General features: G+C 36.7%; 1 protein-coding gene across 2 annotated transcripts in view; it reads right to left on the minus strand.

The window, feature by feature from the left end:
• LOC140150617 (integrin alpha-9-like) overlaps nt 1-26241 on the minus strand; it is a 161447-nt gene extending 135206 nt beyond the window's left edge. For both annotated transcript variants that reach the window (XM_072172669.1, XM_072172670.1), the window contains exons 1-3: nt 24741-26241; nt 12738-12874; nt 5102-5214 (exon numbers count right to left, since the gene is read on the minus strand). In XM_072172669.1, the coding sequence (XP_072028770.1) occupies nt 5102-5214; nt 12738-12874; nt 24741-25117 (627 nt within the window). In that variant the 5' untranslated portion in view covers nt 25118-26241. The remainder of the gene's footprint in view (nt 1-5101; nt 5215-12737; nt 12875-24740) is intronic.
• Nucleotides 26242-26731: the final 490 nt, after the last annotated feature.

Raw genomic sequence — 26731 nt, forward strand, 5'->3', positions numbered from 1 at the left:
CCAGACTGGACCACACTCTCTCTAATATCCCATCCCTTAATCAACCACACCCCTTGTCCCATCATGACAACCTTTTGAGGTGGTCCAAAATCAAAAATCAAAACTGCAATGCCTACACAAAATCAAAAATCAAAATGCCTACACATTCCCTTTTAAGGGAGTTTTTGTCAAGTGATCAATTTCCTTGACGTACGATTCAGACCTTTATCATTGCAAACACAGGTAGCTGACAAAATACTACCTATTGCGCTACACTGTGTTAATAAGTCGCACCTATTTTGCTTTTTAAAACCCTTTAGACTTTGACCTCTGGGGATGCGGCTAACATAGAATACATCTAGGGTCATGGGTCATCATTGTACCAAGTATGAACCCTGAGGGCGCTGTAGTTCCTGAGCTAGAGCTGTTTGAAATTTTACACATATTGCCCCCTGTAGCCCATGACCTTTGACCTCTGGGGTCGATGTTACTGCAGAAAATATCTAAGGGTCATGGGCCATCGTTGTACCGAGTATGAACCCTGAGGGCGCTATAGTTCTTGAGCTAAAGCTGTTTTAAAAGTTTACACATATTACTCCCTGTAGCCTATGACCTTTGACCTCTGGGGTCGTGGTTACCATAGGTTACATTTAATGGTCATGGGTCATCATTATACTAAGTATGAACCCTGAGGGCGCTATAGTTCTTGAGCTAGAGCTGTTTGAAATTTTACACATATTGCCCCTTGTAGCCAATGACCTTTGACCTCTGGGGTCGGGGGTACCCTAGGAAATTTTCAGGGGTCATGGGCCATCATTATACCAAGTATGGGCCCCGAGGCTACTTTAGTTCTTGAGCTAGAGGAGTGCAAAGAAGTGGTCTTAAGGAGAAGGAGGAGAAGGCGAAGACGAAGGAGAAGACTAAACACAACAAATACAATATCTATGCCCGTTGCACGGGCATAGATAAAATGCAATAATTATAATATGGGCCATACAAAGTGACTTGACAATATGTTTTCATGCAATTGTATAGAAACTATAGATCATTATGTAGATCTATTCTATGCTTTAGGGAACACACCAAAAGTTTGATGGCATCCTATATATGAAAGTCCATTTTCTGTTCAGTCTGATACCTCCCCTCCATGAGAAATAAGTGTGAAATGTTGAAAAGTATTAGATATTGGTATGTTTCCAATGGAAAGCTCTTGTACCCTACTCACAGGTGTACATTTTGTATACATTATGCACTATTGATGCATATTTATGCCCCATTTATACTCAACTTAAACAGATTCATCATTTAAAACTGATGCATATTTTTCCACATAACATGCCCTTCCCTTCTGACATTTAGAATTGATTCCATTTGAAATCTTACCCAATGTAGAGTGTCAATATCAAGCATATTATCAAAAATACTTAAAATGACAAATATGCCTACATAATAAATCCTTACAAAAAATATAAAGTGATCAGATTAGTCTTTTGACCCCACCCACCCTCCAAATGTACTTTCTTTTATAGGATGTCATCTAACTTTTGGTTTTTTCCCCTTAGATGGGATAGACTGCAAGTTATACATTAATACATATTGACATGGTTCAGGAAACATTAAAAAATGGTATAAATTCATCAATTAAAAAGGAAAACTTTTTTGTGCTTTTTTTCAAAAATTTGGGTGTGAATTTTGCACTACTGAATTGTGATATTGCCCTATAGATAAATGCATCTATTGAACTGTGCTGTAATAGTGCCATTTTTAAAACATCATTTTGACACTTTTCCCCTGTGCTATCTACTGTAGATAGCAATGTCCAATCATGGGTTCATGTGCAAAACCAGACCTTAAGTGCTTCTGATTATTGCAGTACAGTAAGCCAAATTAAGATATCACTTGTGTTTACCCCTGTATATCCCATTTAAGACAAATATGTCAAAATTAAAACAAGCAACCAATACCTGTACTCTTCAGCTCCGATTTAAGACCTTATTTTGTTGAAAGTGTTTGAGAATTAAAGAAACAGTGATCAAAAACTCAATGAAGAAACAAAATCAAAAGTTGTACTTTTGTGTTGTAATCAATGAAACCACAACGCTAGTTCTAAAGTGCTAATCAATGGAAACACGGCGCTAATTCTCTTGTTCGCTAAAGCAGTATACAGACTTCTTATTACACATACAATATTGTATGTACAATATCTACGTTATTTAATCTATTGCAATTCTATTTCCAGTAATGTTTAAGTTCTAACGAATGTTTGATGACGTAAAATCGATAATATATTTCTACAAGATATTGTATGTAACATATTATCGATTTTTCGTCATCAAACATTTGTTAGAACTTAAACATTACTGGAAACAGAATGGCAATAGATTAAATAACGTAGATATGTTACATACAATATTGTACGTCTAATACTCGGAGTCTGTGGAGCGCTTAACGCTTTGTGTATAAATCAATAGGGCATGCAATGGAGCAAACTGTAACTTTTAAACTGGCATCTTCTTTGGGTTTTTGGATTGTTGTGTCTTTATTTCTTGAACATACATGTATCAACGAATGAGGTCTTAAATTCGAACTAAAAGATGCAGCTATTGGCTGCTGGTTCCAATTATGACATATCTGTCTTTGTTTTGGATATACAGGGGTAAACATAACGGGTACCTTAATTCTTTGGCTTACTGTATTCAGTCGGGTATTCAGTTACAAAAGTATTGTGATAACATTTGGAATTTTCAAAATGACATTATCTTGACAGATCCCAAGTCACTATCTACTGAAGACAGTAGTTCCACTGGGTCATGAGTATATTTCAAAACTAGACAATATACTTCTGATCTGATATGGTGATAGTCTTCAGTACCCACAAAAGTATCATAAAAATAAACTTGGAATTTTCAATGTGCCATTTAATCTTGACAGGTAGCTTCTAGTATTTCAGTGCAGTAACTTATACTGTAGATAGTAATGCCACTGGGTCTTAAGTTCATTAAAAACTAGACCATACCTCTGATCTTAAATGGTGATACAGTCTTCAGTACTTCCAAAAGTATCGTGAAAAAACGTGGAATTGTCAAAATGACATTTAATCTTGACAGGTAGCTTGCCTTATCTACAGCAGCTATCTACAATAGCTGTCAGTCAAGCAATCTTGGTCATGAATTTGTGTGCAATCAGAAAATATATATTACACTCCCCACAGTGTATTTTTTTCAGTTTCAGTTTTCTGTGCTTATAGGCTATAAGTTCAACATAAAAAGTACCTCAATGAAGAGAGCACAATCTGGCAAATCTAGTGTAGACAGCACCATGTAATATTAAATGCCATAAACATGCATATAAGGAAGGCAGAGGGTAATATCCTGATGGACTTTTGTTTTTTCCTTCATTTTTAATTCCACTCTAGTCTGAAATTAAAGGATGTCTCCGGCAATCACAACATTATGCCAATATATGTTAGAAAAATAGTTATCAAGCACGAATAACGTGGTTTTATTTAAAACAAACTCATATTAACCATTAAAACGAATAAAAACAGCCGGCTCTCAACACGCGATATATTCAAAACTCCAGCGCCGAAATTGTCCAGTGCAATGACGTCATGGTTACTTGTGCTCAATTGTTGTCAGCCTTCATTGTATAACTGGGACGTCATTGCACTGGACAATTTCGGCACCGGGAATTTTGAATATCACATGTTGAGAGACGGCTGTATTAATTTGTTTTTATGGTCAGTATGAGTTTGTTTTAAATAAAACCACGTGATTTGTGCTTGATAATTATTTTTCTACCATATAAGGCATAATGTTGTGATTGTCGGAGTCATCCTTTAACAGTTCATCTAAAGACTTGTTTTAGTGCAAAGAAAATATTTTGATCTCTATCTTCTGAATTGGGAGCAGTTCTCCCTGATACATGAAGACACAGTTCAATAATGCTTGTACAAATTGTAACATAGTTTGTGTATGCATTTGGGGCATAAAACACCATAATAAACATGATATAAAACATTGCACACCTGAATGTGGCTTTGAATCAAAGTCTGGTGAATTAATACATTAGTGTCAGACAAAAGTGAACCATTCTGACATTGTACTGTATAAGCTGAAATGTTTTGTATTTTTGTGGATTTTGTTCATTGGTATGGAAGCACGAATATAAAGACATGCAAAAAATATAAATGCCTTAGAGTTACTCTTGTGAAAAAAGCAACTCGCGCCTCAGTATTTCCCAAAACATGCAAATCACAAAAAATCTGCATGCAAAATTATTGGCATATACTGTACACTATCATAACATTTGGTCACATAAGCCTACAGTGCTTATGCTGAATATTATGCTTATAAAACAATGATCAGCTAGTGTCCCAAGCTGCTCAAGACATATTACATTGTACTTTATCATGTGCATTATCATTTTATACATTAGATTTTATAACCAACATCGCTCATGGAGCACAACTACTATAAATGTGGGAACTTGACTATAAAGCTACATTCATTTTCTCACTTTTCATATTCCAAACGCATGCATACCATGAACAATTACAAGGGGCATATTCCTTTTGTGTATGTTGGAGAAGAATCATTATCAAACACCAATTGCAAATTCAATATAGTTTTATATTATAATAATGAATAGCTTCCCTGTACTTCATAACTACATGTAGTTGTGTAGTTGTGCTCCAGGAGCAGAGTTGTTTAACACAATCTCAAATAAGCCACGACTTGTTCTACATAAAAAAAACTTTTTTTGACTTTTACATGAAATTGACAATTAATTTTTTGTTTCTAAAGAGAGTAAAGTTCATGATCAAAGAAATAGACCGGAGAAATCGGACTCTGAGCTCTGCCATGTTTGAATTTGATTCATGGAAGGAGAAATGGTGTACTCCCGATTTGATCTTAATCACTCTATGAACAATCTTTTGAAATGCATTATAGTTGTGCATATTATTATTATTCAATTGTATATGTTTCCACCAAAAATAAGATGCCATAAAGTACACTATTTTAGTTCCCATGGGCAAAAATCCAACATGTCAGATTCCCCATAGTGTTACGCATGAGACCACACAATCTGCCTTCTCCCTCTTTTAATTCTTTGGACTTACCGTAACTTTTCCATTTCTTCCAATATTTTGTCTTGCTAATGATACTCCCAGCCATTGATTATCTTTTGCATCTAATACATAAGGTCTTTCTGTCGGAGCACTCATTTCATTACCTGTATAAGCAAAAAACAAAAGGTCATGAATTGCACTTGATCTTATGAATATTTCGTCAATTACAATGAAGCATCTTAACGCCCGAAGGGCTTTTTAGTGACTGGAAGGGAAAGAAGGAATGAATAAAGTGAGAAAACAAACAAACAAAGAAGTTGTTTCCTCTGGGTGGGATTCAAACCCAAGCACTAGGTTGCCGACACTTAGGCACAGGTCTTTCTTGGCCGGGCCAACGAAAGTGTGCCCATATATCACTTAGGATGATTGCGTCATCACATCTCGTGGAGTTGTAGTGGAGTTGTTTGTAGTATTTTGTAGAACTCAAGCCTGTTTGGGTTAACCCTAAATGTCACAAAATATTACAAAGCGGGGCGACTGAGCATGCATCCCACATGATGCGATAACGAATCACCCTAAGTCGCATGCACGGTTTCATTGGCCGGGCCAGCGTAACACCCATGGTGGCTACCTGTCCTCAATGGCATGCTTTGCACCCAAGGGGTCTAGGGTGCGAATCCCGAGGGAAACAAAAAAACCTCTTTATTTATTTTCTTCCTTGAAAACTTTCTTTCTTTTCCCAGCACCAAAAAGCCCTCGCAGTGTTAGGGTTCATCAATTTAATTTGGTAGCAGATAAAGTTAATGATGGCTTTATAATCATGATAATAATGACCGGAAAGGGGAGGTATACTTATTTCTCAACTAGATTTATCAAGGGAAGGGGAATGTGGAGGAATGGTACATCCCTAGCTTATTCCTAATCAATGAACATCAAATATGCAAATCATGAACTGCCCTGCTAACTTTTTCGGTTTCATTTACTTCTATCGATTCGGTGCAAAGGTGAATTTATACTCGATTGCTTTTGCAGAAAAGCGATTCTCACGCATGCTCAATGTTTACTACTGTTTTCAGAGTGTCAAGCTGATCAATCGACATGAATTGCTGAGATAAAAATGATGTCGCTTTTGCAAGTTGAAGAAATCTCAACTTTCGAGCGATATCGCTTGACATGTGACACTGACACGTGAATATATCAACTAATTATTTCCAACCAACTGCATCTTTTATTTTGTTAAGCCAATACCTTTCTCGATTAAAAACTTTCGGTGATGAATTAATTCAAAGCAATAATTATTGATAGCAATCGATGTCCTATTTATAAGAATGTATTTTGTGGCATTTAGAATATTTTAATTGTCATCTGCAAATTATCGCTATCGTCGTGATAAGTACAAATGCAAAAGCAATGAGCGATGCATAGCAAAATTTGGTAATTGCCCATCGCTTTCCAAAAGCGGTGTATCGCTCGGCGATCAAGTATAAATTCAGCTTAAGACCTGGGACTGACATGACTAAGAAAAAGAAAATACTAAAAACAGATTCTAGCCTACTGGTCAGACTATCATATTCCTCTAAACACTGTGCAAGTGATGACGCACAGTATCGACGCCCCATAATGATAAATATAAATTTAATACTCCGTTGGTGAGCGACGGGCGAGTGGTAGTGAGCGACAGGCGAGTGGTATTTCACTGAACGCAAGAAAAGGAGTTCTATCTGATTGGCTAGCAATCGATCGCTTAGGTCGCTCAGTAGTCAACTACAAACTCATGCATTCAATTCGATTGAAATCGATTATTCTATTATTGACGAAGATAAAGAGCGTGATAGTGTGTCAATAATGTACATTGTATTGCACCTGGTTTTACCAGCATTCCTTTATAAAATAATTTTCTCAAAGAGTTGAATATTATCAAAAATTTTACAGCGGATTTCAAATGTTTTACATCAAAATTGCAGTTAAACATATCCACAGCAAAATACCGGTCCTCACTAATTAGTACATTTAATTTCCAGTTAGTACATTTAAACGAAACCTGTGATTTACGTGACAACAAATAAAATTTTCTTACAATAGAAATATCATATGGGATACTGATATGGTAGGCCGCAACCGCCACAACGTGGAGCTGCTACGCGTAGCTGACTTTTTGTTCCGTGGAGCCAAATTGACCAATCATGTTAGAGTTTTTCATTACTCGGAGGTAAAACTGACCAATCAAGTACGACTTACTCATTACGTGAAGCGAATTTAGTCATTAAGAATTTGCCAGACGAGCTTCACGTGGTTGCAAGATATCCTCGGTCACGATAGTTATGATTCAAAAAGTAATTTATGAAAAGTACGAACCGACTTATTATTAAGATGGACATGCACTCACAAGAAACTCATACAGTATTGTACACAACTATATAGCTAGGCAGAGTGGTGGTAAACCATGCACACAATTCTGCGATCTGCAGTGTATCGCCGGGAGCTGATTTGTACATCTTATGCGCGGCGTGGCCTCATGGAATTCGACCTTCAGCAAACCAGTTCGGATTTACTTTATATACTAGTAGTAGGCCATACATACTGTAGTTACGGTACTGCCCGCTTTTCCTATACACAATACTCAGTGCGCTCACCATTGACGCGTGACCTAGTGTATGTTAGAAGTATTATGCCATTGCCTATTATGACGTCACTGTGTAAAAAATAACCAGTCAATATTTAAAGTATTCTCTGAAATTCTTGAAAATATAGTTTTGTAACATTTCCTAAATTTTTAGCTAATTTAGGTGTTTGGAAATATTGGTACTTTTGTGTTTTAGGAAGGATATGTAAACGACAGATAACACCAAAAAATATGAACAAATTATTTCTAAAACGTGTTAAGTCTGCAAACCATTATGCTTCTCATTTTCAAGAACGCTGGTTAACAATAAGCAGACTATTGTCTCATTTCGTAAACAAAAGCCCAGACAGTATTGTTACCTTTGCGTTATGCTTTATAATCATTCACTCAACTGAAACTATAATACCAGCTCATTGTTCATTGCACAGGTAAAACAGACACAAGTGCAGTGTGTATTTAACCAGAGAAGATCTGATGTAACATAGTTGAGCTGTTTTCATTGAGTGTTATCTTGGTTTAATAGCTTTTAATGGGGTTTAAGTCCTTCAAAGGTCGTGGTGAATTCTACTGTAGACATGACTGCATCATGATTATTTTAAAGTCAACAACATTCAACAATATGATCACCGTGATAGTATGACAGTATCAGTACCGTGGGTGTCAGTGATCCTGGCCTGACACAGTAGACAAACAAACAAACACGCCACACACATGGCACATGCATGCAAGGTAACATTGACTATACACTAATCAAACAATGGTATTGATCCTGTACAACTGTTTGTGGTTTATTTACATTCGATTCATTTAAAATCCACATAAGTAGTAAACATTAATTTTGGCAAGAGTTTTCTCTCTCTGGAACGATGATGCATCAACTGGCTCCGCGTAATGAAAAGATCTAACATGATTGGTCAATTTAGCTCCGCTGGCGAAAAAGTAAGCTACGCCAGTAGCAGCTCCATCGCCAGGCGGTTACGGCCAGCCATATACTGATCATGCGAAAATCGTAAAACATAGAATAGAAACAGTGTGGCCGGCTCTCAAAATCTCAAATTGTATGCATAGCCTGAGTCGCACGGCCTATCTCAAACAAAATCACCATGCGTAGTTGTTGAAAAACGTGAGGATTTATCGTACTACCACGGCAATTTTTAAGACGAAGATATAGGGATGATGACGGTGTGTGACGCCTCACCATGCTGCTCGATTGGATAGCCAGCCAGCTGCCTGGCCAACCACATTCGGTTGATTATGTTTTGGTAACAAAATGTTTCATGTTTCTCCCTCAGGCCGAAACACAAAACTAAACAAGACTACACATCTCGCTCTCAAAATCAAAATTCAATATAATCTTTCCTCGGTTCATGGCGATTTCATTTCTGTATTCATTTCGGATCATTTCTATTTTTCTTCTCTCTCCTTTTCACTCACAACTCTCTATGATCTGCTCAACATCCATCAAATTCTGACATAGTTTGATTGAACTTATGTAGTCTCTGTCACAGACCATTGCAATCAATACCAAGTGCCAAAGGCAATAAGACTAAGGACCGCAAGGACAGGTAACAATGTACGCATTACTAAACTAACAGTCCAACCTCTTTTTAACCCATCCGGTCATAACAGGACTAGGATCCACAACATGTTCATCTATCAAGGCACAGTTCTTTAACCCCAATACATTTATATTCATTGAATGACCTCTAGTTCTGAAAATTTGGGTACAAAAACTCATCATACCCTGCAACGTGAGGTCAAATATTTTGCACTATGATTGTTTAATTGAGGTTATTGAACAATGCCATTGGGATGAGGCCATTGTGGTCCATAGTGAGGACTAGAAGCATTGGGTTTGATTGGGGGGCACAAGCCGTTTTTCGGCAATTTTCCTATGGGATTTTTTAAAATTTCAGATCGATTAGGGGCATGTGCCCTAACCCCCCCCCCCCCCCGGTGCCCCTTAATGACACTACGCCACTGCACAGCCAAATAACAGCTAGACAGACTTGTACAAAAGAGATTCGGATAAGGGAGATTGGACTGTACTTTGTAGTTTCCAACAGCATCTCTCTCTGGATAACATAGTCAGAATAGTCAGATACCTCATTCTAAGTAATTGAATTGGGCAGTGCAGTGGCTAATACCATACATGTTTTGTAGGTGATATGTTTCCCATTCAATTTCTCGAAGTCACAAACTGTTTTATGCCTCTTGTTCATACATGTGTATGTCTTGATACTAATTTACATGACATGTAACGTGTTTGTGCTTGACAGCATCAAATAGTGAAGACAATTTTTAAAACATGAATTAGCTTTACTTTCCAAAATTGACTAAATTAATGAGCTCATCAAATTAAGCAGTTATCTAGTAATGTTTCATGTCTGGACAGGCAGGTATCATTGCTAATTTCATTTTCTTTGCGCCTCGTTTTCATGAATAATTCTCTTTTTTTTATTTCTCGAGGCATTTTGCCTTATTGCATTTTATGCCTATAACATGTCCCGCAGGGCTTTGTTAACCTTTTACTTGAGGCGCCTACAGGTATCAATGAAGATGGACAAATGTAATTTTACTTGAATTTTGGAAAGTGACTGTATACTTTGAAGACAAGAGATAGAAATATACCTATTTGGATTTGTGAAAATTTCTTATGGACCATTCACAAACACTTGTACCAGGGGGGCCTGATGCAAAAAGGGGGGCTGCAATTTTTTTATCCCTCTGACGGAGGGGGGCCTTTAAAAATATCACTTCAGTTTTTCTTGTAGAACATGAGTTGACACTATTTTCTATAGATTGATGTTCATTGTTCATGGCCAAAAAGGGGGCCCTGAAAATAATATTAGGTCTGAAAGGGGGCCCTATAAAATATGACAATTTTTCTTTTTGCATCAGGCCCCCCTGTTACAAGTGTTTGTGAACGGTCGCTTAAGGGCTCTTTTACTGGATAGAAATTTGTTTTGTTTTTTCTTTAGCTCAAAACGTTTTAATTACATTTAAATTTCAGGTTACATATTAAAAGGTCATAAAAATGTTTTTAAACATTTTCAATGAAAAAAAATTATATTTTGTCAAAATTTTACTTTAATATGTTTAACAAAAATACTATACAGCACTTAATATGCAAATTATAATAGTATGTTACAATTTTTGGAAGCAACTTTAAAAAGTGTTTTTAAAATACATTTCATAACTTTCATATCCTTTGTACCCAACATTTAAACATTTTCTTACAAGTTTTTTCACCCTTTTCTACCATTTTACAAAAATGCTTTGTGTTTGCCGAGATGTTTATTTTTGTCCACACAACTTTTATCTAAAGGTACACAGTAGTGATAACATATGTGTATCACTTTAATTATAGACAACACATCAAACATTGTACATGACAACACACACACAGAAAGAGATACTAGCAGACACACACATTGTACTTGGCTGATAAGGATATACAGGACACGTTATACATGGGATTCCTGTATCGGGATTAATATTAATTAGTTACGATTATCCCACTCCAGATGTTTACCTAACACCACTTGTGAATCGTTTTCTTGACACTTCACCTGGGTTGATAAGAATTCCTAACGAGATTGTAGCAGTAATATACCAGATATGGTTACAAATCACACATTGTCAACTGCTGAGTGCCAGAAGTGGGGTAAGTGCAATAGCTGCCATATGTAGCTGCCATGTGTAGATTAGTGCAATATATTGTGTGTAAATTGCCAAATGTTTACCGGGTTACAAATCACACATTGTCAACTGCTGAGTGCCAGAAGTGGGGCAAGTGCAATAGCTGCCATGTGTAGCTGCCATGCGTAGATTAGTGCAATATATTGTGTGTAAATTGCCAAATGTTTACCGGGTTACAAATCACACATACCGACTGCTCAGTGGCAGAAGTGGGCAAGTGCAATAGCTGCCATGTGTAGCTACCATGTGTAGATTAATACAATATATTGTGTGTAAATTGCCAAATATTCACAAAGCAGCTATTGTACTTACCCACTTCTGCCACTGAGCAGTCGATGTACACCATCTCATACCTTAAGCAAATGGGGTGTATCTGTTTTATTTTTCTATTTTTTAATTTCCTATAAAATAACAATGAAGCAAAAAATGAAGACCACTCTTTTACAAAGTTATTCCCATATACTGTATAGGTTGTACGCTAGAATTCTAGAATTTATGAACAGCATAAACTGATATTGGTGTCATTCTGATTTCTGAAGCTAATTTTCTCAGTCTAGATGTTTCAAGCTGCAAATTGTTAACTTGTTCCTGATTTTGTCACAGTGAATCACACAATGTAACATGAACTAGAAATTAAGACTTCAGATTCATCAGCCTGAAAAAATTGACCTGAATATAATACTGTTTTCGTACTAATCGGGTTGAGTTACAGAAACCTTATATAGATAATTCAACTTGACCATAACCTAATTCACGGTATTTGTAAAATTTTCACAAATTTTGGAAATATCTTCCTCAGGGGGAGTATGCATTTCAAATGGAATGAGCACATAATCATAAGCAGCTTGATTTGAACCCCCTCTCCCCCTTCTGTGGAAAAGGAATAAGGATGTATGAAATTCAAATGGAGCTGCCTAAAATGTTCATTCCAATTGACACACATCAGCAGCTCCATTTGAAACTCCCCTCCCTCTGTGGAAGATATTAGTTGAATCTTTCTCAGATGGTGTATGAAATTCAAATGGAGCTGCCTGTGGTGTTCATTCCATTTGAAATTCAATCTCCCCCTTTGGAAGATATATCCAAAATGTTCCGCGGGGGTAGTGTGGATTTTAAATCTATTTAAATATGTTCCTCAGGGGGAGTATGAATTTCAGATGGAATGAGCACATTAGCAGCTCCATTTGAAACTCCCCCTCCCTCTATGGAAGATATTAGTTGAATCTTTCTCAGATGGTGTATGAAATGCCTGAGGTGTTCATTCCATTTGAAATTCAAACTCCCTCTATGGAAGACATATATCCAAAATGTTCCACAGGGGTAGTATGGATTTTAAACGGAATAGCCATTTCCTTTACTTACCCTTATCATCTACTTTGACTTGACTACAGCTACCTCTTGACGTAAAGGCTGGATTGTATGGACATTTATATAAAGCTCCTGGTTTTTGCAGCGTTGGCTGAAAAATTGAATTATCTCTTGGCGCACCAGCTAAAACCCTGCAAATTGGAATCAAAGAAAAGTTTTTAATTTTTATTACAAGTTTGTGTAGTGTTGTGTAGATACATGAACATGTCAGTGTGTGTTAGCTGCATGGTTGTGCATGATCAGTGGCGTAGCGTCATAGGGGCACTCCCCCAGTCCCCCCTTGATTGAAAAATTTAGAAAATTCCATAGGAAAATAGCCGAAAAACGGCTTGTGCTCCCCTAATCAGGGTTCCCCCAATATGATGACCAGGGACAGGTGATTTGTGTGGAACATTCTTTCCGCGCAATTGGCTATTTTGTCCTTTGGGCAGGGATACATGATTTGCACTGATAAAAAGTTCCGCGCAATTGGCTATTTTTTTCCACGCAAATCGCCTGTCCCTGATGATGAACCACACTACGCCAATGTGCATTATGTCTATGGGTGTGGGGGTAAAGACATGCAAATGAGGATACATCTCCAGAAATTAGCAGATTAATGGAAGGAGGGGGAGAAGACTGCTCACAAGGGGAGCTGCCCTCCTTGGCACCCCCTGGCCATGGGCGTTAATCCCGGGGGGGACAGGGGGACATGCCCTCCCCCACCTTTCAGCAAAATGACCCATTTTTTGTTCTTTTCAGCCACCTTTTGACAATCCAGGTCGAATGTCCACCCCCCCCTCACATTTCAAGCTGAATCGGCGCTAATGCCCCTGGCTATGCCACTGATGTAAGGAGACCCTTAAAAACATTAACATTATAAATATAATGTTTATTTTTATGCCATATTCTCCAAGCCTATTTGATATATTTTTCTCATCAGCTTTACAGCAAACTTGTATAAAGCAAGTTATTAGTTACAAATTTAATAGTCATCACAAGAAAACCCAGACTATGGAAACATAAAAAATGCCACTCAAGCCATAAGGAAAGGGAAGTCCCCCATTATCAAGTCTGGTTGCCATGGTAACACACCAGGACTCTATTCTGGCCCCATCTTAAACAAAAAAAATGAGTTTAATCCGCTGTAATCTATTTTCATTCAGACAAGATTTATTCTTAATTCCGGAAAAATTAAACTCTTTGTTTTTTATTTATCGGAACTTTAAACATGAGTAGAGGACTTTATTTTTCAACAGTGTATACATGTAAGTATATGTAATTCCTATGGAGAGTTTTAAAAAATAATTATTTTTAAAAAAAATATTTAAAAAAACTATTTTTATTTATGTAATGATGAACATTGTACTTTGTCGGTGAAGTGATTCATCTGTTTTGATAAAAAGAAGACTACTTATTGTAGACTACTAGAATTTTTCGATCAAACTGTGCTCTCTGCTTTCATTAGTATGCACAAAAGCGGCACCAAAGTGTAAGTGTGCACTACCAGCACTTCTGAGCGCTAAAAAGTTTAAGTCTCATGATCCCTCATCCTCATACTTTGCTCATACCAACCCCAGATTTATGGGAGAGGTAAAAATTATGATACAACGGAGGTACTTTCATTTACTACGGCTGACAGATATTTAGTTTGGATTTTGAAAACTAAAATGTGTATCAAATGGATTCATGAACCTATTGTTCCATTTTATTCATTTATTGAATAAAGTATTCTACAGGTCTTTCAAATGTAGGTATTAGGCTGTGGTAACAAAATGGAGATGTCTTTGAAGACGACGAGCCTGTAAAAGAATATGCCCTTTATTATAATTTATATTCCACCACATGGGAAGAGGAAACCGGGCCGGCCATGCACGCTGTACAGTATGTCCAGCACCTCTTGGGAGACACTGAAGGAATGAAATTGTTTCGCTTGCCCAAGATCGCAATAGTTGGAGAAAGCTTGTAGTCGCCTGCTCCGCAGCCGATAGATGATGATGATGATGAACAAAAAGGATTGAAAACCAGCATGACATGTCAAAGGAGGGGAGTGGGATTTACCTAGTCTGACCAGAAGCGGTTAAAATCTTTCTTTATCAATCAGAGTCAATACTAAGATATCAGTGTTGACGAAAGAGAAGATATCATACCCTTCCTAGAATCTTTTGATATGATACATCCCCTCATTTCATCAAATGACACTCCCATTACATGTACTTTGTATAGGTTCCCTTTGTTTTCATTTTGAGAATAGTTTGTAAACATGAGCCGATAGTCAAGAAATAAACTCTGTTCATTGAAGTACAGTTTGTTGACGAACTATGGACGCGACCCATGTTGCACTATATCAAATCAGTACAGAAAATTGAAATGGGAGAAATGCATTATGGGCAGTGTAGGATATACTTGGTTGTCTACCACTCCACATTCAATCAAGAAGAAAACTTCACATGTGATTAAACTGGCTCATCCCCCTTTAAAGCCAAAATAAGGAAATTGGTCTCTAATTTCAATCATGACCTTGTCCTCATCAGTCAAAATATGTCCAATTTTCCATACAGTTACAAGTGATATTCACACCTAGGGGCAAAATATGTTTCTATTAATTGGAGTTGAGGACATTAACCAGGTCATCCACTGGTCATTTTTTGGCAGCACATTGCCTTAAACCATAGACAGTTGAAAACAAACTGTCCATGAATAAACCAGACAGTGCAGTGGTCATTGATTACAGTGCTGTTTACAGTGGAAAAGTATATTCTTTTGAAACCTATTCAAACACAATTCAATTCAAGTGTTGATCTTTAGATGTAGGCTGGGTGCTGACTGGCCTAGAAGCAGCATTGGCCTATTTTCTGGAAAAGGTATTTTGCATTATTTGCCATCGATAAAGTCAAGTGGCAAGAGCTTCCCAGTATAGAGGCCCTGCATCATTTTATCGATTGGCTCCAAACAAAGGATTTGAACCGGTGTCCTTCATCGTAGTTATGGTGGAGTGCAGTCCATTCAATCAAATGTCGTCATCAACCTATTTGATCGTAGTGCAGGGTTATGTGTGTGAGACGAACTGTCACGGTAGATTGCAATCATGCTTTTGTTGAATGCATTTGAGTAGTCCGCCATATTTACGGGATGATACGTCACATGCAAGGCCTCTATAAAGCACACAACTTAGCAATGTGATGCAGTGATGACAGTACCCATCCATTTGATCATAAATACAGATACATACCAAAGTGAGGACTGGCATATTTGCACATAACTTGCTCAAATCAGTGCATATATGCCTCACCGTAGTATGCGCATGCACGCATCATCACAATTTCCTTTGTTTTTTGCCTGGTAGTATGCATGCACATCATATTTTGTTTAGGGCTTGTGTTTTTCAAACTCCCACCACATCACAATGAGGCTATTGAACAGTGCAGTGGTTGCATGGGGTTCACTCAAGCATATCGATATACCAGTCCCTTGCCTTTGTTGATAAACATTGAGGTCAACTCATCTATATCTGCCTAATTTCAGCCAATTTTAACCTCTCAGCTCTCCCCCAATTTAATTTAAAATCCTGCGTAATTTCTTCCCAGTATTAAATAACGTAACATGTATGTACCAGGCACCAGAGTGAAATTTGCATAATTATCGAGGGGTGTGTGTACACGTATTACTTATTACAAATGACCAATTGACCTATTTTGCCTATTGGCCTATTTTGTTTTCTCAATTTTTTCGGAAAAATAGCCAAAATGTGCCTCACTGTGGCCATTTTTTTTTAATTTCCCTCAAATTTGGAGGAAAAGTTGTAAATTAAGCAAATTTGAGTTAAATTTGGGCAAAACTTTTGAATTTTGATACATATTATACATGTACATGTACAATTGTACATCATGGGTTCAAATTTCTTGAAAAACTGGTATATTGATGGGTCCATGCACTTTCAAAAGTATGCAGTGGCCTTTAAAATTTGTAAAGGACACATTTCATCTGCACTTATAATGTAGTGACATGAATGACATTTATTAATAGGCTAAATGGATGAGGCTTACAAGGCACTTACGATTTAGGAAGCTCATCAACAACATTGGTGAAAGCTGTCAACAAAAATTTGACATGGTGTGAAGGTTTGACACAATTATAATGTGCTAGCTGGCCACGGTTGTTTGATGTATATAGAATTGGCTTCATTATTAACTAAATGCAAACTATAGATGGCGCTATATATCCTAAATCATATTTCTTTATTTGCAAGGGGTAGGTGATTAATACTGCCATTAAAACACCTGGAATAGGTGAAACAAGCAACAAGGAAATTTTATAAACATATTTTATCAAAAAATAAAAGGAATTATTTGTATTAAAAGCTTGAAAGAGTAATTTCCAGTGACTAAATAGCGCCACCAATTTTGTTATTAATAGATATATTTTATATCCGAAAAAGCTTTAAAAATGCTATAAAACTGAATAATTTTGTAATAGAGGGGAAATTAATGTTCAGAATGACACAAAAGCATCTGTATACATTAGCATGATATCACTTTTAGCTGTTTAAGCCTCAATTTAGGTTGTACATGATGTTTTATTTGAAAAAGCTAATAAATGATCCCATCAAACAACCGTGTGGCCAATATCATCTTGTCACTGTCATCTAGTTTTTTATGATATTTTTTGATAAATTGATAAACAACATTTAGTGCCAGATCCTGGTGCCAGATTCTAAATTACTATTATAGGTTTAACATGTAGGCCAAGATGAACTTGAGCAGAGGTAGCGCTAGGCTGCATTCAGGGGTCCCAGACCCGGGGTCCCACACTCACCAAAATACAGTTCAGGGGTTCCTGCAGACCTCCAGTTTTTCAATCCAACACTACCGCAGACATACTATTATTTATGCTGCATTTGTGTAACTCGGGACTTGCCAAACTTTACTACAGACCCCCTACTTTTTTATTTTTGGCACGTCCGGGGGTCCCTGCGGACTCTGGAGTGTTTTGTTCTAGCCCTACCCTTAAACTTGAGAAAAGCTATAGGCCCTAACTACATACTAAAGTAGTTTTGTAGTGCAAGTAAAAAAGGCTCATTTTGGGCATGTGTCTAAATAGGTAATTAATTTTCCACAACTTAACAGACTTTATGCGCAAAAACATCTTCTTTTCACTAAAACTCGGTGACTTCAGGTAGAGAAACCCATTAAACATGAAAGTAAATGGCGGCTTATGTAGGCTGCAGTGATGACACTCAATGACATCAGTGCCTATTAAGTATTATCACCTATTTTTACACTCAACGTGGCTCAGAAATTGACCTAATATTAGCACCAATTATCCTTCATATCCTCATTTCATAAAGAATAGCAATTACTTTTAGGTATGCGTGTGAGAAAGTTCAGACCTGAACAAAACGAAGAGGCACAATAGAGGCTGTTGACATGATGGCAAGTTTCAACCATATACAATTTTATGGCATTAGGCTTTAAAAAAAGTTTTGTGGAATGTGTTTCTTTTGTTTGTTTGTTTGTTTGTTTTAAATCACAGATTGTGAAATTAGGTGTACCCGGGGTTTAAATTAAATATTACTTGTCAACTAAAATGGTTTTGTATTAACTGCAGATTTGTTTTGGCAGGGTGCTTGAGAATCTAAAAATGGGATTGGGGGTGGTGTCAAGAATCTAAAAAGTGGGAGGGGGTTACGGAGTGACACGATACAATTACAATTTTTGTATACTTTTCCAAATTTGGGAGGGGGTGTGTTGCAGCCCCCCCCCCCACACTGCGTAGTGCGTACGGGCCTGGTGTCTTCAAACAAAGAACAGCAAGTCAACAATTGGAAGGTCTTGAAACAACCAACTTGCAAGCTGCAACTTTACGCTCATTTTGTGGGAACAGGTCATACACATGTACATTGTAGCCTGCATGGTTCGATTACGGAAGTAATTTACACATTCCCCCCCTTTATATTTTATAGTCAACTTTAGTATGAAAAGTGTCATTCATGAGAACATCAAGAGAAGTGCATTACATTTTAAAGCATGATACAGCAAAAACACACTTCACTTCCCCATAAAACCAAAGGTTTTGTCAGCAATTAATTTTGATATTAGCTTTGGTGTGCCTATTACATGTACCTGCATACTTAATCCTCTCCACGCGGGTGTTGACGGCAGACGACAAGTTCCAAATTTTCTTTAAAAAAATTAAAAATTTCAGAAAATGCATTTCATTCATGACCATATTTGGAATCAGCATGAAAAATGCATTAATATGAGTGCAAAGAAGCCTAGTATTTGGTTCAGTGGTTTTTACAATAGCTCTTCAAAATATCTTAAAACTCTGACTTTTTATTTTGAAGCCTACATGTATGATGTATGGCTAGCATGCAGAGCATAAAGATAAGGAATTTGTCAACGACACAGGTTTTTGTATTCTTTAAAAATTAAAAGCTAAAATTTGAGTATGTTAAGGGGTGGGGTATGAACCTTTGGACAGTATTTATTATGGGACATTAGAGCACATCAGACATATCGAATTGCATTCTGAATACGAAGAATGTCCTTCTGATATCAAATAATTTTGATTTTTTGACATTCGCAATGTAATACACATTTTATGGCAAATGATTAAAAATTGATATTTTTGATATTTAACAGTACTTGAAGTAAACTTTATAAATCTGATAATATGTACTTAAAGTGTATAGGTGGGATGAAAAGCCGACGATCAATTGAAAATTTTGACTTTTCGTATTGAAGATATGGATTTTTTTTCCCAAAACACACACAAAAAATAGGTCTTTTTGGGAAAAAAATCCATATCTTCAATATGAAAGGTCAAAATTTTCAATTGATCGTCGGCTTTTCCTCCCAGCTACATACACTTTAAGAATATATCCCTAGATTTATAAAATTTACTTTGAGGACTGTTATATATCAAAAATGTGAAAAATATCAAATTTTAATAATTTGTCATAAAATTTGTATTATATCATTTCAAAAAATGAAAATTATTTGATATCAGAAAGACATTCTCCATATTCAGAATGCAATTCGATATGTCTGATGTGCTCTCATGTCCCACAAAAAATACTGTCGAAACGCTCAAAACGCTCATTCCAGATCCCTTAAGAGCAGAGCTATCAATTTGAAACATGCAGATGATGCAGCACATAGAAGATATCTAGCTATATCTTACACTTCCCACAATGCATTTCTTCCATTTCAATCGTCTGTACTGATGTGCTATCTAGTGCAACATGGTTGACCAAGCCTTGAAATAAGCAGACTGGAACCAGGAGCAATTTGTTTTGAACATTGCTCCTGGTTCACTGAGATTTTACAAGAACCAGGAGCAATTTCTGAAGAAACAGGAGCAATTTTCAATATTAAATCCTTTTCTGCATATACAATACAGCAGGAGCAATTTATTTTAGAAAATTGCTCCTGGTTCATGTGAATTTTACAAGGACCAGGAGCAATTGGTGGCTTTACGAGGGTAAATTTGCTCCCCGCGCCCGCTTATTTCAAGGCTTGTGGTTGACAGTGACAAAAAAGTACCTGATTGAACAGTAATCCAGATCTTGCAAAATATGTTTATTTCATTGACTATCCACCCATATTTAGCCAAGTATATTCTTTTAAACGTGAACCTGTACAAAGTAATATTGAAATAAGTATGCGACTATGCGTCATATTGCCAAGGATTCTGGGAAGGGTAAAGTAAGTCTCTACATGCAGCATGAGCAGGGGGAATGAACCTAGCAGGAATTGACACTTGATTTTTAATTCATGAATTCCTATACAATTTGGTGAGGGAATAGGTCAATCATAAAAGTGCTTTTGTAAAAGTTCATTCATTCATTTATGTGTCAATACCATGGAAGAAAGAGATTTTTTCTTCCCCCATGGTCAATACAGAGTCAATGCAACCTGTACAGCTGTCCAACAAACATTGAAGCCCATCACTATGGACCACAATGGCCTCATCCCAATGGCAGAGTTCAATAACCTCAATTGAACAATCATAGTGCAAAATTTGACCTCAACTTGCAGAGTATGAGTTTTTGTACCCACATTTTCAAAAGTCATTCAATGAATGTAAAAATGTATTGGGGGTTAAAGAACTGTGCCGTGATTGATGAGCATGTAGTGGATCCTAGTGCATTGATCAATGGTGTTGAATATAGCGGAATTCTGTGAGGCTTTAATTTTTGTGCTTCTCGCAAATTTAAAAGCCAGCAATAATAATTATTTGTTACCCAATTGAAACCATGAAGACAAGAAAGAACGCAAAACTGCTTCTAATCATTTTAAAAAAAAATTAATACCGCTAAAAAAGGGCTGGGGCAACATGGTGGGAGACATCAGTATCAATATGTACTGAGATGCGGATATGTCCCTCCTTGTGTAAATTACATAAAATATGTGATAAACAAGCAGAAATGAAATTAAAGTGCATTGTATCTTGTATATCTGAACACTCTCACGAGTACACAGTGTGTAGTACATGTATACTCGGTCCCCATGGGGGCATTGGGGGATGAGTGCTGCAAACATGGACAGTAATCACAGTATAGTAATTTTGGCCTTTTGGTTTTTGGTTTTTCCCTTTTGGTAATCACCTTTTCTAGGGCAATTTTGGTATATGGATGGGTCCTTTTTATTTTCTCAATTGTTTGGGGGATAACCCAATTTGCCTCACTGTGCCAACAACAATCCCAATATTTCAGAAATGTCCCTAAAACTTTTGGGAAAAAGTAAAAACTAAGTCAATTTGTGTTAAATGTGGCTGAAAATATTGACTTTCAGTATTGGTATTGATGTGCCCACTTTCAAATTCTCAGCACCACACCCCATAAAAATGCAAACCAAACTCCAGTACCCCGGATAGTGTTAATTCTAAGAAACCATTTCTTGAAACCATGAATGGTGCAAGAATGTGAATGAGATCAAGTTGGTAAAAAATTGATCTGATTTTAAAGGTGAACCTCATTGAAAATAAAGTTATATATCAATGGAAAGCTTATGATGTCAGGATACTAAAAATTATTTTTTCCGATTTTTTTTCATGGCCAATAAAGCAGAAAAAAAAAAAAAATGAATTGAATTTTTGGTCGTTTTTAAGGCGCCCAAAAAGCACCCAAATCAATCGTCTATGACCTTGGGAATGCTCGTGACGTAAGCTCAGGGTTCGCAGTCACATGATCCTACTCGGAAACATGTAAACAAGACTTGCTTCCTGTACTTTACAAGTTGCCCGGCAAGTCTGATTTTCACAATAAAGCTTGAAATTAGAGGAATCTTCAAGTTGCTGGTTCCTTCTATATATATATTAGAAATAATAGAATTATTGTCAATACATAAATTTTCCGTAAATTTTTAACAAAATCAGTCATAACTGGCTGGGTATAACTGGGTAATTGAGTTTGAATTTCGCTGGGATCAATCCCATGCGCAAATGCTTGCTGCTACCGTTCATGTCATGGACTGAATAAACATGATCGAATAACAAATTAAATACTTGTTTGTGACATTCCCTATTCTTTATTCATTTTAAAATATCTGATTAAAAAAATATCGTCTTGCAGTGATCAAAAAATTAATAAAAACCGCCGATTTCATCAAATCCAGCCCATATAAAGGTTTTCATATTTAGCGCATTGCGGTAATACATTCTTTCCACACAATCGCGATTGAAAGAAACAGATACTCGGCCAGATACTTTATTATCAAATAAATACAATTTAGGCTTAGTAGACCGTTATTTGATGGAATTCTGAAATCTGAATAAAATTAAAATATTGTCACTTGTGTCACGATTCTTTAATGATAGTACAATCAGTGTACGGTACTGAAAAAGTGAAACATTCATGTTTTATGGATTACCGAACACGATCGTAAATTGCTGCTGAATTGAGGGGACGGATATGCACAAACACAGCGACTCGCTTGGGGCTTCGTCCTCAGCACTTGCGCTGTGTGTGTCATGGGGTGTTTCAGCAGATTTGATCAATCGTTCCCTTATATATTTGGAACATTTACAGGAATAAATTTTGCTGACGGTAGCAATAAGTTGGAAATATCAGAGTGTCAATATCAAATCGGTCATTTTGTCTGCAAGTACAGTACAGTCGCGGATACTGAACACTCGGCGTAGTGAGACTCAGTCAGTCACTGAGCTCATCCCGTATGTACAAATGTATACGAGTTCGCCTATCATACATGACCGGCCATGACCGGTTGTAAAGCTAAGAAATAATTAAAAAATCCTGTACATGTACCTTATTCTATTCCTTCATTTTCTCATTGTGATAAGTTCATCTCAACTTGGTGTGACGATCTAAACTGGTAGCACTAGCAGTTATTTTTGCAATCTGTTTTCATTCCGGTTCTTCGCTAATCTTCACTCTTAGGTGCTTTACTATAATATTCCCTATGCATATCGTGGATGGCTTGGCCTACCCCAAATCACCCCGGCCAGCACTTTTCCCATTTTTAAATCCACACACTTTATTCAGGAACTTCATTCTTGATTTGATCATGATATTTCCTTCATGTTATTCTTATAGGGGCCTATTATTGAAGATATTTTTCATGTAAAGTAAGTTGACAATGACTGAATTAGTGCATTGGCCCGATGCATGCCACAGTAATACACGGACATTGTGTTTACAATCAAACCCGGAAGTAACTGTGTGTCCCTGGGCTGACGTCATCAACGAAAGCGCCCAATTTGAACGATTTCGTTTTGTAATTTAGGGGGTGCCAATATCCAATCTTTGCATGGAGATTATGTCTAGCCTGGTACGCTATGCAAATAAAAAATATTCTTTTCTGCTTCCTGACATCATAAGCTTTCCATTGATATATAACTTTATTTTCAATGAGGTTCACCTTTAACAAATTCTAAACTTATAATTCATTTATCAGACCTCAAATGTTGTATTGGATTTATGTGCTTATGTGTGAGAATATAATAAGCCAATCAAATGGGGAGGTAAAATTCAATATTGGGATGCAACCCAATCAATGACTATTGAAGTGTATTGGGTCTTTAATTATCATTGACATGCAGTATTGACAGGTATCACTGAGGTATGTACAATACATTGGAGCTTTGTCCAAAAGTTAACTTTTGAAGCCATCAATTTAAGCTTCAATGTCCAAAGATTAATTTGTGATGCATTCTTTTTAAATTGAAATGAAAGGAAAAGTTTCAGAGTTTCAAATTTGTACCCAAAACCTTTTCATTGCTTTCAAAAAGTATATACCGGTACATTGGCATGGAGAGCCTCATCAGGGGCAGAACTCATATCCCTGGGCAGAACCGGGCCCATATGCAGAGGAGAGGGGGCCCCAGGAGGGGGGCATAGTTTGAGGGGTTAACATTTATTTTGGTCCCCTTTTTGCTATTTTTTCCAACAAAAGGGTCCTAAAGCAGAAGAAAAATTGGGGAAAGGTCCACTTTTGGGTGATAAGGCATTTAAAAAGTTAAAGTTAAAGAAAAGGCAATGAAGATAGTACACATGTGTCCAAATTTTGCAAAACAAATCTGCCCTAGAGCACTCTAACTCACTGTGGCACAGTTATACTGTGTACTTGTGTGGACCTGGGCAAAGCTATCAAACATGCCATCATTTTGAAGTAAAACTCATCGCTGATGCTTTCTACAAATAGGCCTAAACTTTAAATATTATTACATTGTGGTGCTTTAAATTATTTACAAATTGTTACAAATTAGGTCAAGGGTTCATTTTACTACAACATCAAAATAAATTAATTGTAATCTCATGCCCATAATCTGAATTTGTTGTTTAATTGTCTTTTGGTATTTTTCATAGCTTGTAGCCTAATTGTTTCTTTTTCACAAGTTTGTCTTATTTTTTATTTATTCATTTATTTTATTCATTTCAATTCATTTATTCATTTTTTTTTTTTTTTTTTTTAATATTTATAAAAAAAATTTCCTTATTTATTTTTTTGGGGGAATTTTCATTCACACACAAAAACAAATTTGTCAAATTCTTACCAATTTCCCTGGTTATTTTCATGCAATAAAACTGAGTATCCAAAGTAACTTCCTCTCGGTCCATAATATCTCACAGGGCTCGCAGTATCCAGGTTAAACCCATTCACTGTATGCGACAACAAAGTACATATCCATATCAATACTATGCACAGAATTGAAGGCGAGTAATGTGGTAGGAGCAATCTGCTGGTATTGGCATAGTTTGATTCAGTAGCACCCTGCATTCTACTAGTACAAGTTCTTGTATTTTTGGCGCTGTTTGAGTTCTTGTAGCAAGTGGTTTTGTGGTTGCAATTGGACTGTTGCCTGCTGTTATGTAGCATCGAATGTCTAGTTATTGTAGATGACATAATTAAGCCGTTTCGTTTCCGTTGCATGAAAAAGTCAAAATTTTTGTTTTTGCTTAAAAAGCAAAACTGATGTTTTGGTATTTAATACTAGTTTGTCCAAGTCTCGGTTTGGGACATGGGTGCGAGTCCAGGGTACAAATCCTGTTGTTTATAATGATGCAATAATATACACGTAGATTACATGCATTCCTTTCTTATGCGTCCAATATATTCCATTCCAGAGTAAAAATTCCTAGGAGTTGAGTAACATGAACAAGATGGTGTTCCTTATTACACCAAAAGAAAAATAGTCAATTAACTTGATGCAAGGCTAAGTGAAATCAAGCCAAAATAATTACAAAATGTGAACTTATTGCAAGTTAGTACTACTACTAAGACACTTGTATAACCGCAATGAAGTCTTTCATATTCAGTGAAGACAGCTCAAATTATGAATCACTGGTACATGGTTTAAAGCAGGTCTATTCCAACAGGTTTTTGAAGCTAATGCGTATCGGTGTGTCATCACATCATGGGATTTCTTCAGAAACACAAATAAACAACACTGTGCAACTACTAGAAAGTAATTCCTACTACACAAAACAGTGCAGTAAGCTTAAAATGTATACACTCATATAAAATCCACTGACTGCAGAAAGTAACGCGTGTTGCTTGAGTAGTTGAGAATCAGCTGTTCCCCATAGAAAACACACACCACACACACCAGTCACATATATTTTGAAGGTTCTCTTTATAATAGCCTTTCCACGTGAATGAATAGTATTGACTACCAGCACAATACAACCATTTACGTTTTTATGCACTTTTCATCCAACTCAAAGAGCCCTTATAATTCCTTTTAGTCAAAATATCCTTGGCTTGCGTTCCGACAGGTTGCTCTCTGTGTACAGTAGTACAAAAACTTCTATCGGCAACTTGACGATATATTATTTCAGATCCCAGCAAACAGCGTTTGTATAAAATCCAAATCCAAGACGGCGACAGCGATTTCAACGAAGAAAATATCCTTTTGAGTAGTGTTGACAACTGGGAGCACAGTTCCTGTGAGTTGACAAGCAGCAGTTGGTCCACCGTGCACACCCCTCGGTTACCAAACTTCAACTGAACAACTAATCAGTAAGCCGAGTCATTCAATAAACTGCAGTCGGGAAACACACTTTCACACTGACTGACTCAGTCAATCAGCTGGCCGAAAAAACTTTGTTATAAACACGAGAAGGACGCCACCTGACGCCACATGCAAACTTTTGTTTGCCTCAGGTTTGCCTCATGCAAGATTTACAGGGTGTCTCTTAAAATACTGTACCGTCGCAATTTGCTACGGTGTTATTATCCCGGGTTATTATAACTATTCTTTGCCTCAGCTGCTCTATCTTCTTTCAGTATTGAGTATCAAAATTCCCAATTCTGTCTTTAAAGAAATTTACAAATTGTTTTTCAAGTTCATTTGGAATGGTGGTACGGTAACTAATAATAATCAAAGCATTTGCAATGCGCCATCAATCTAGTAGGCCTAATACTGTTCCGAGGAGCTCCGAGGCGCAGACCCCGGGGCGCAGACATGAAAAAAAAGAAGTAAAGTTAAGCATTAAAATATACATGCAAGTATAAGTACAATTAATCATTTAAATATATGTATAA

Source organism: Amphiura filiformis, chromosome 4 (assembly GCF_039555335.1).
Source record: "Amphiura filiformis chromosome 4, Afil_fr2py, whole genome shotgun sequence".
In the NCBI taxonomy this organism is placed as follows: Eukaryota; Metazoa; Echinodermata; class Ophiuroidea; order Amphilepidida; family Amphiuridae; genus Amphiura; species Amphiura filiformis.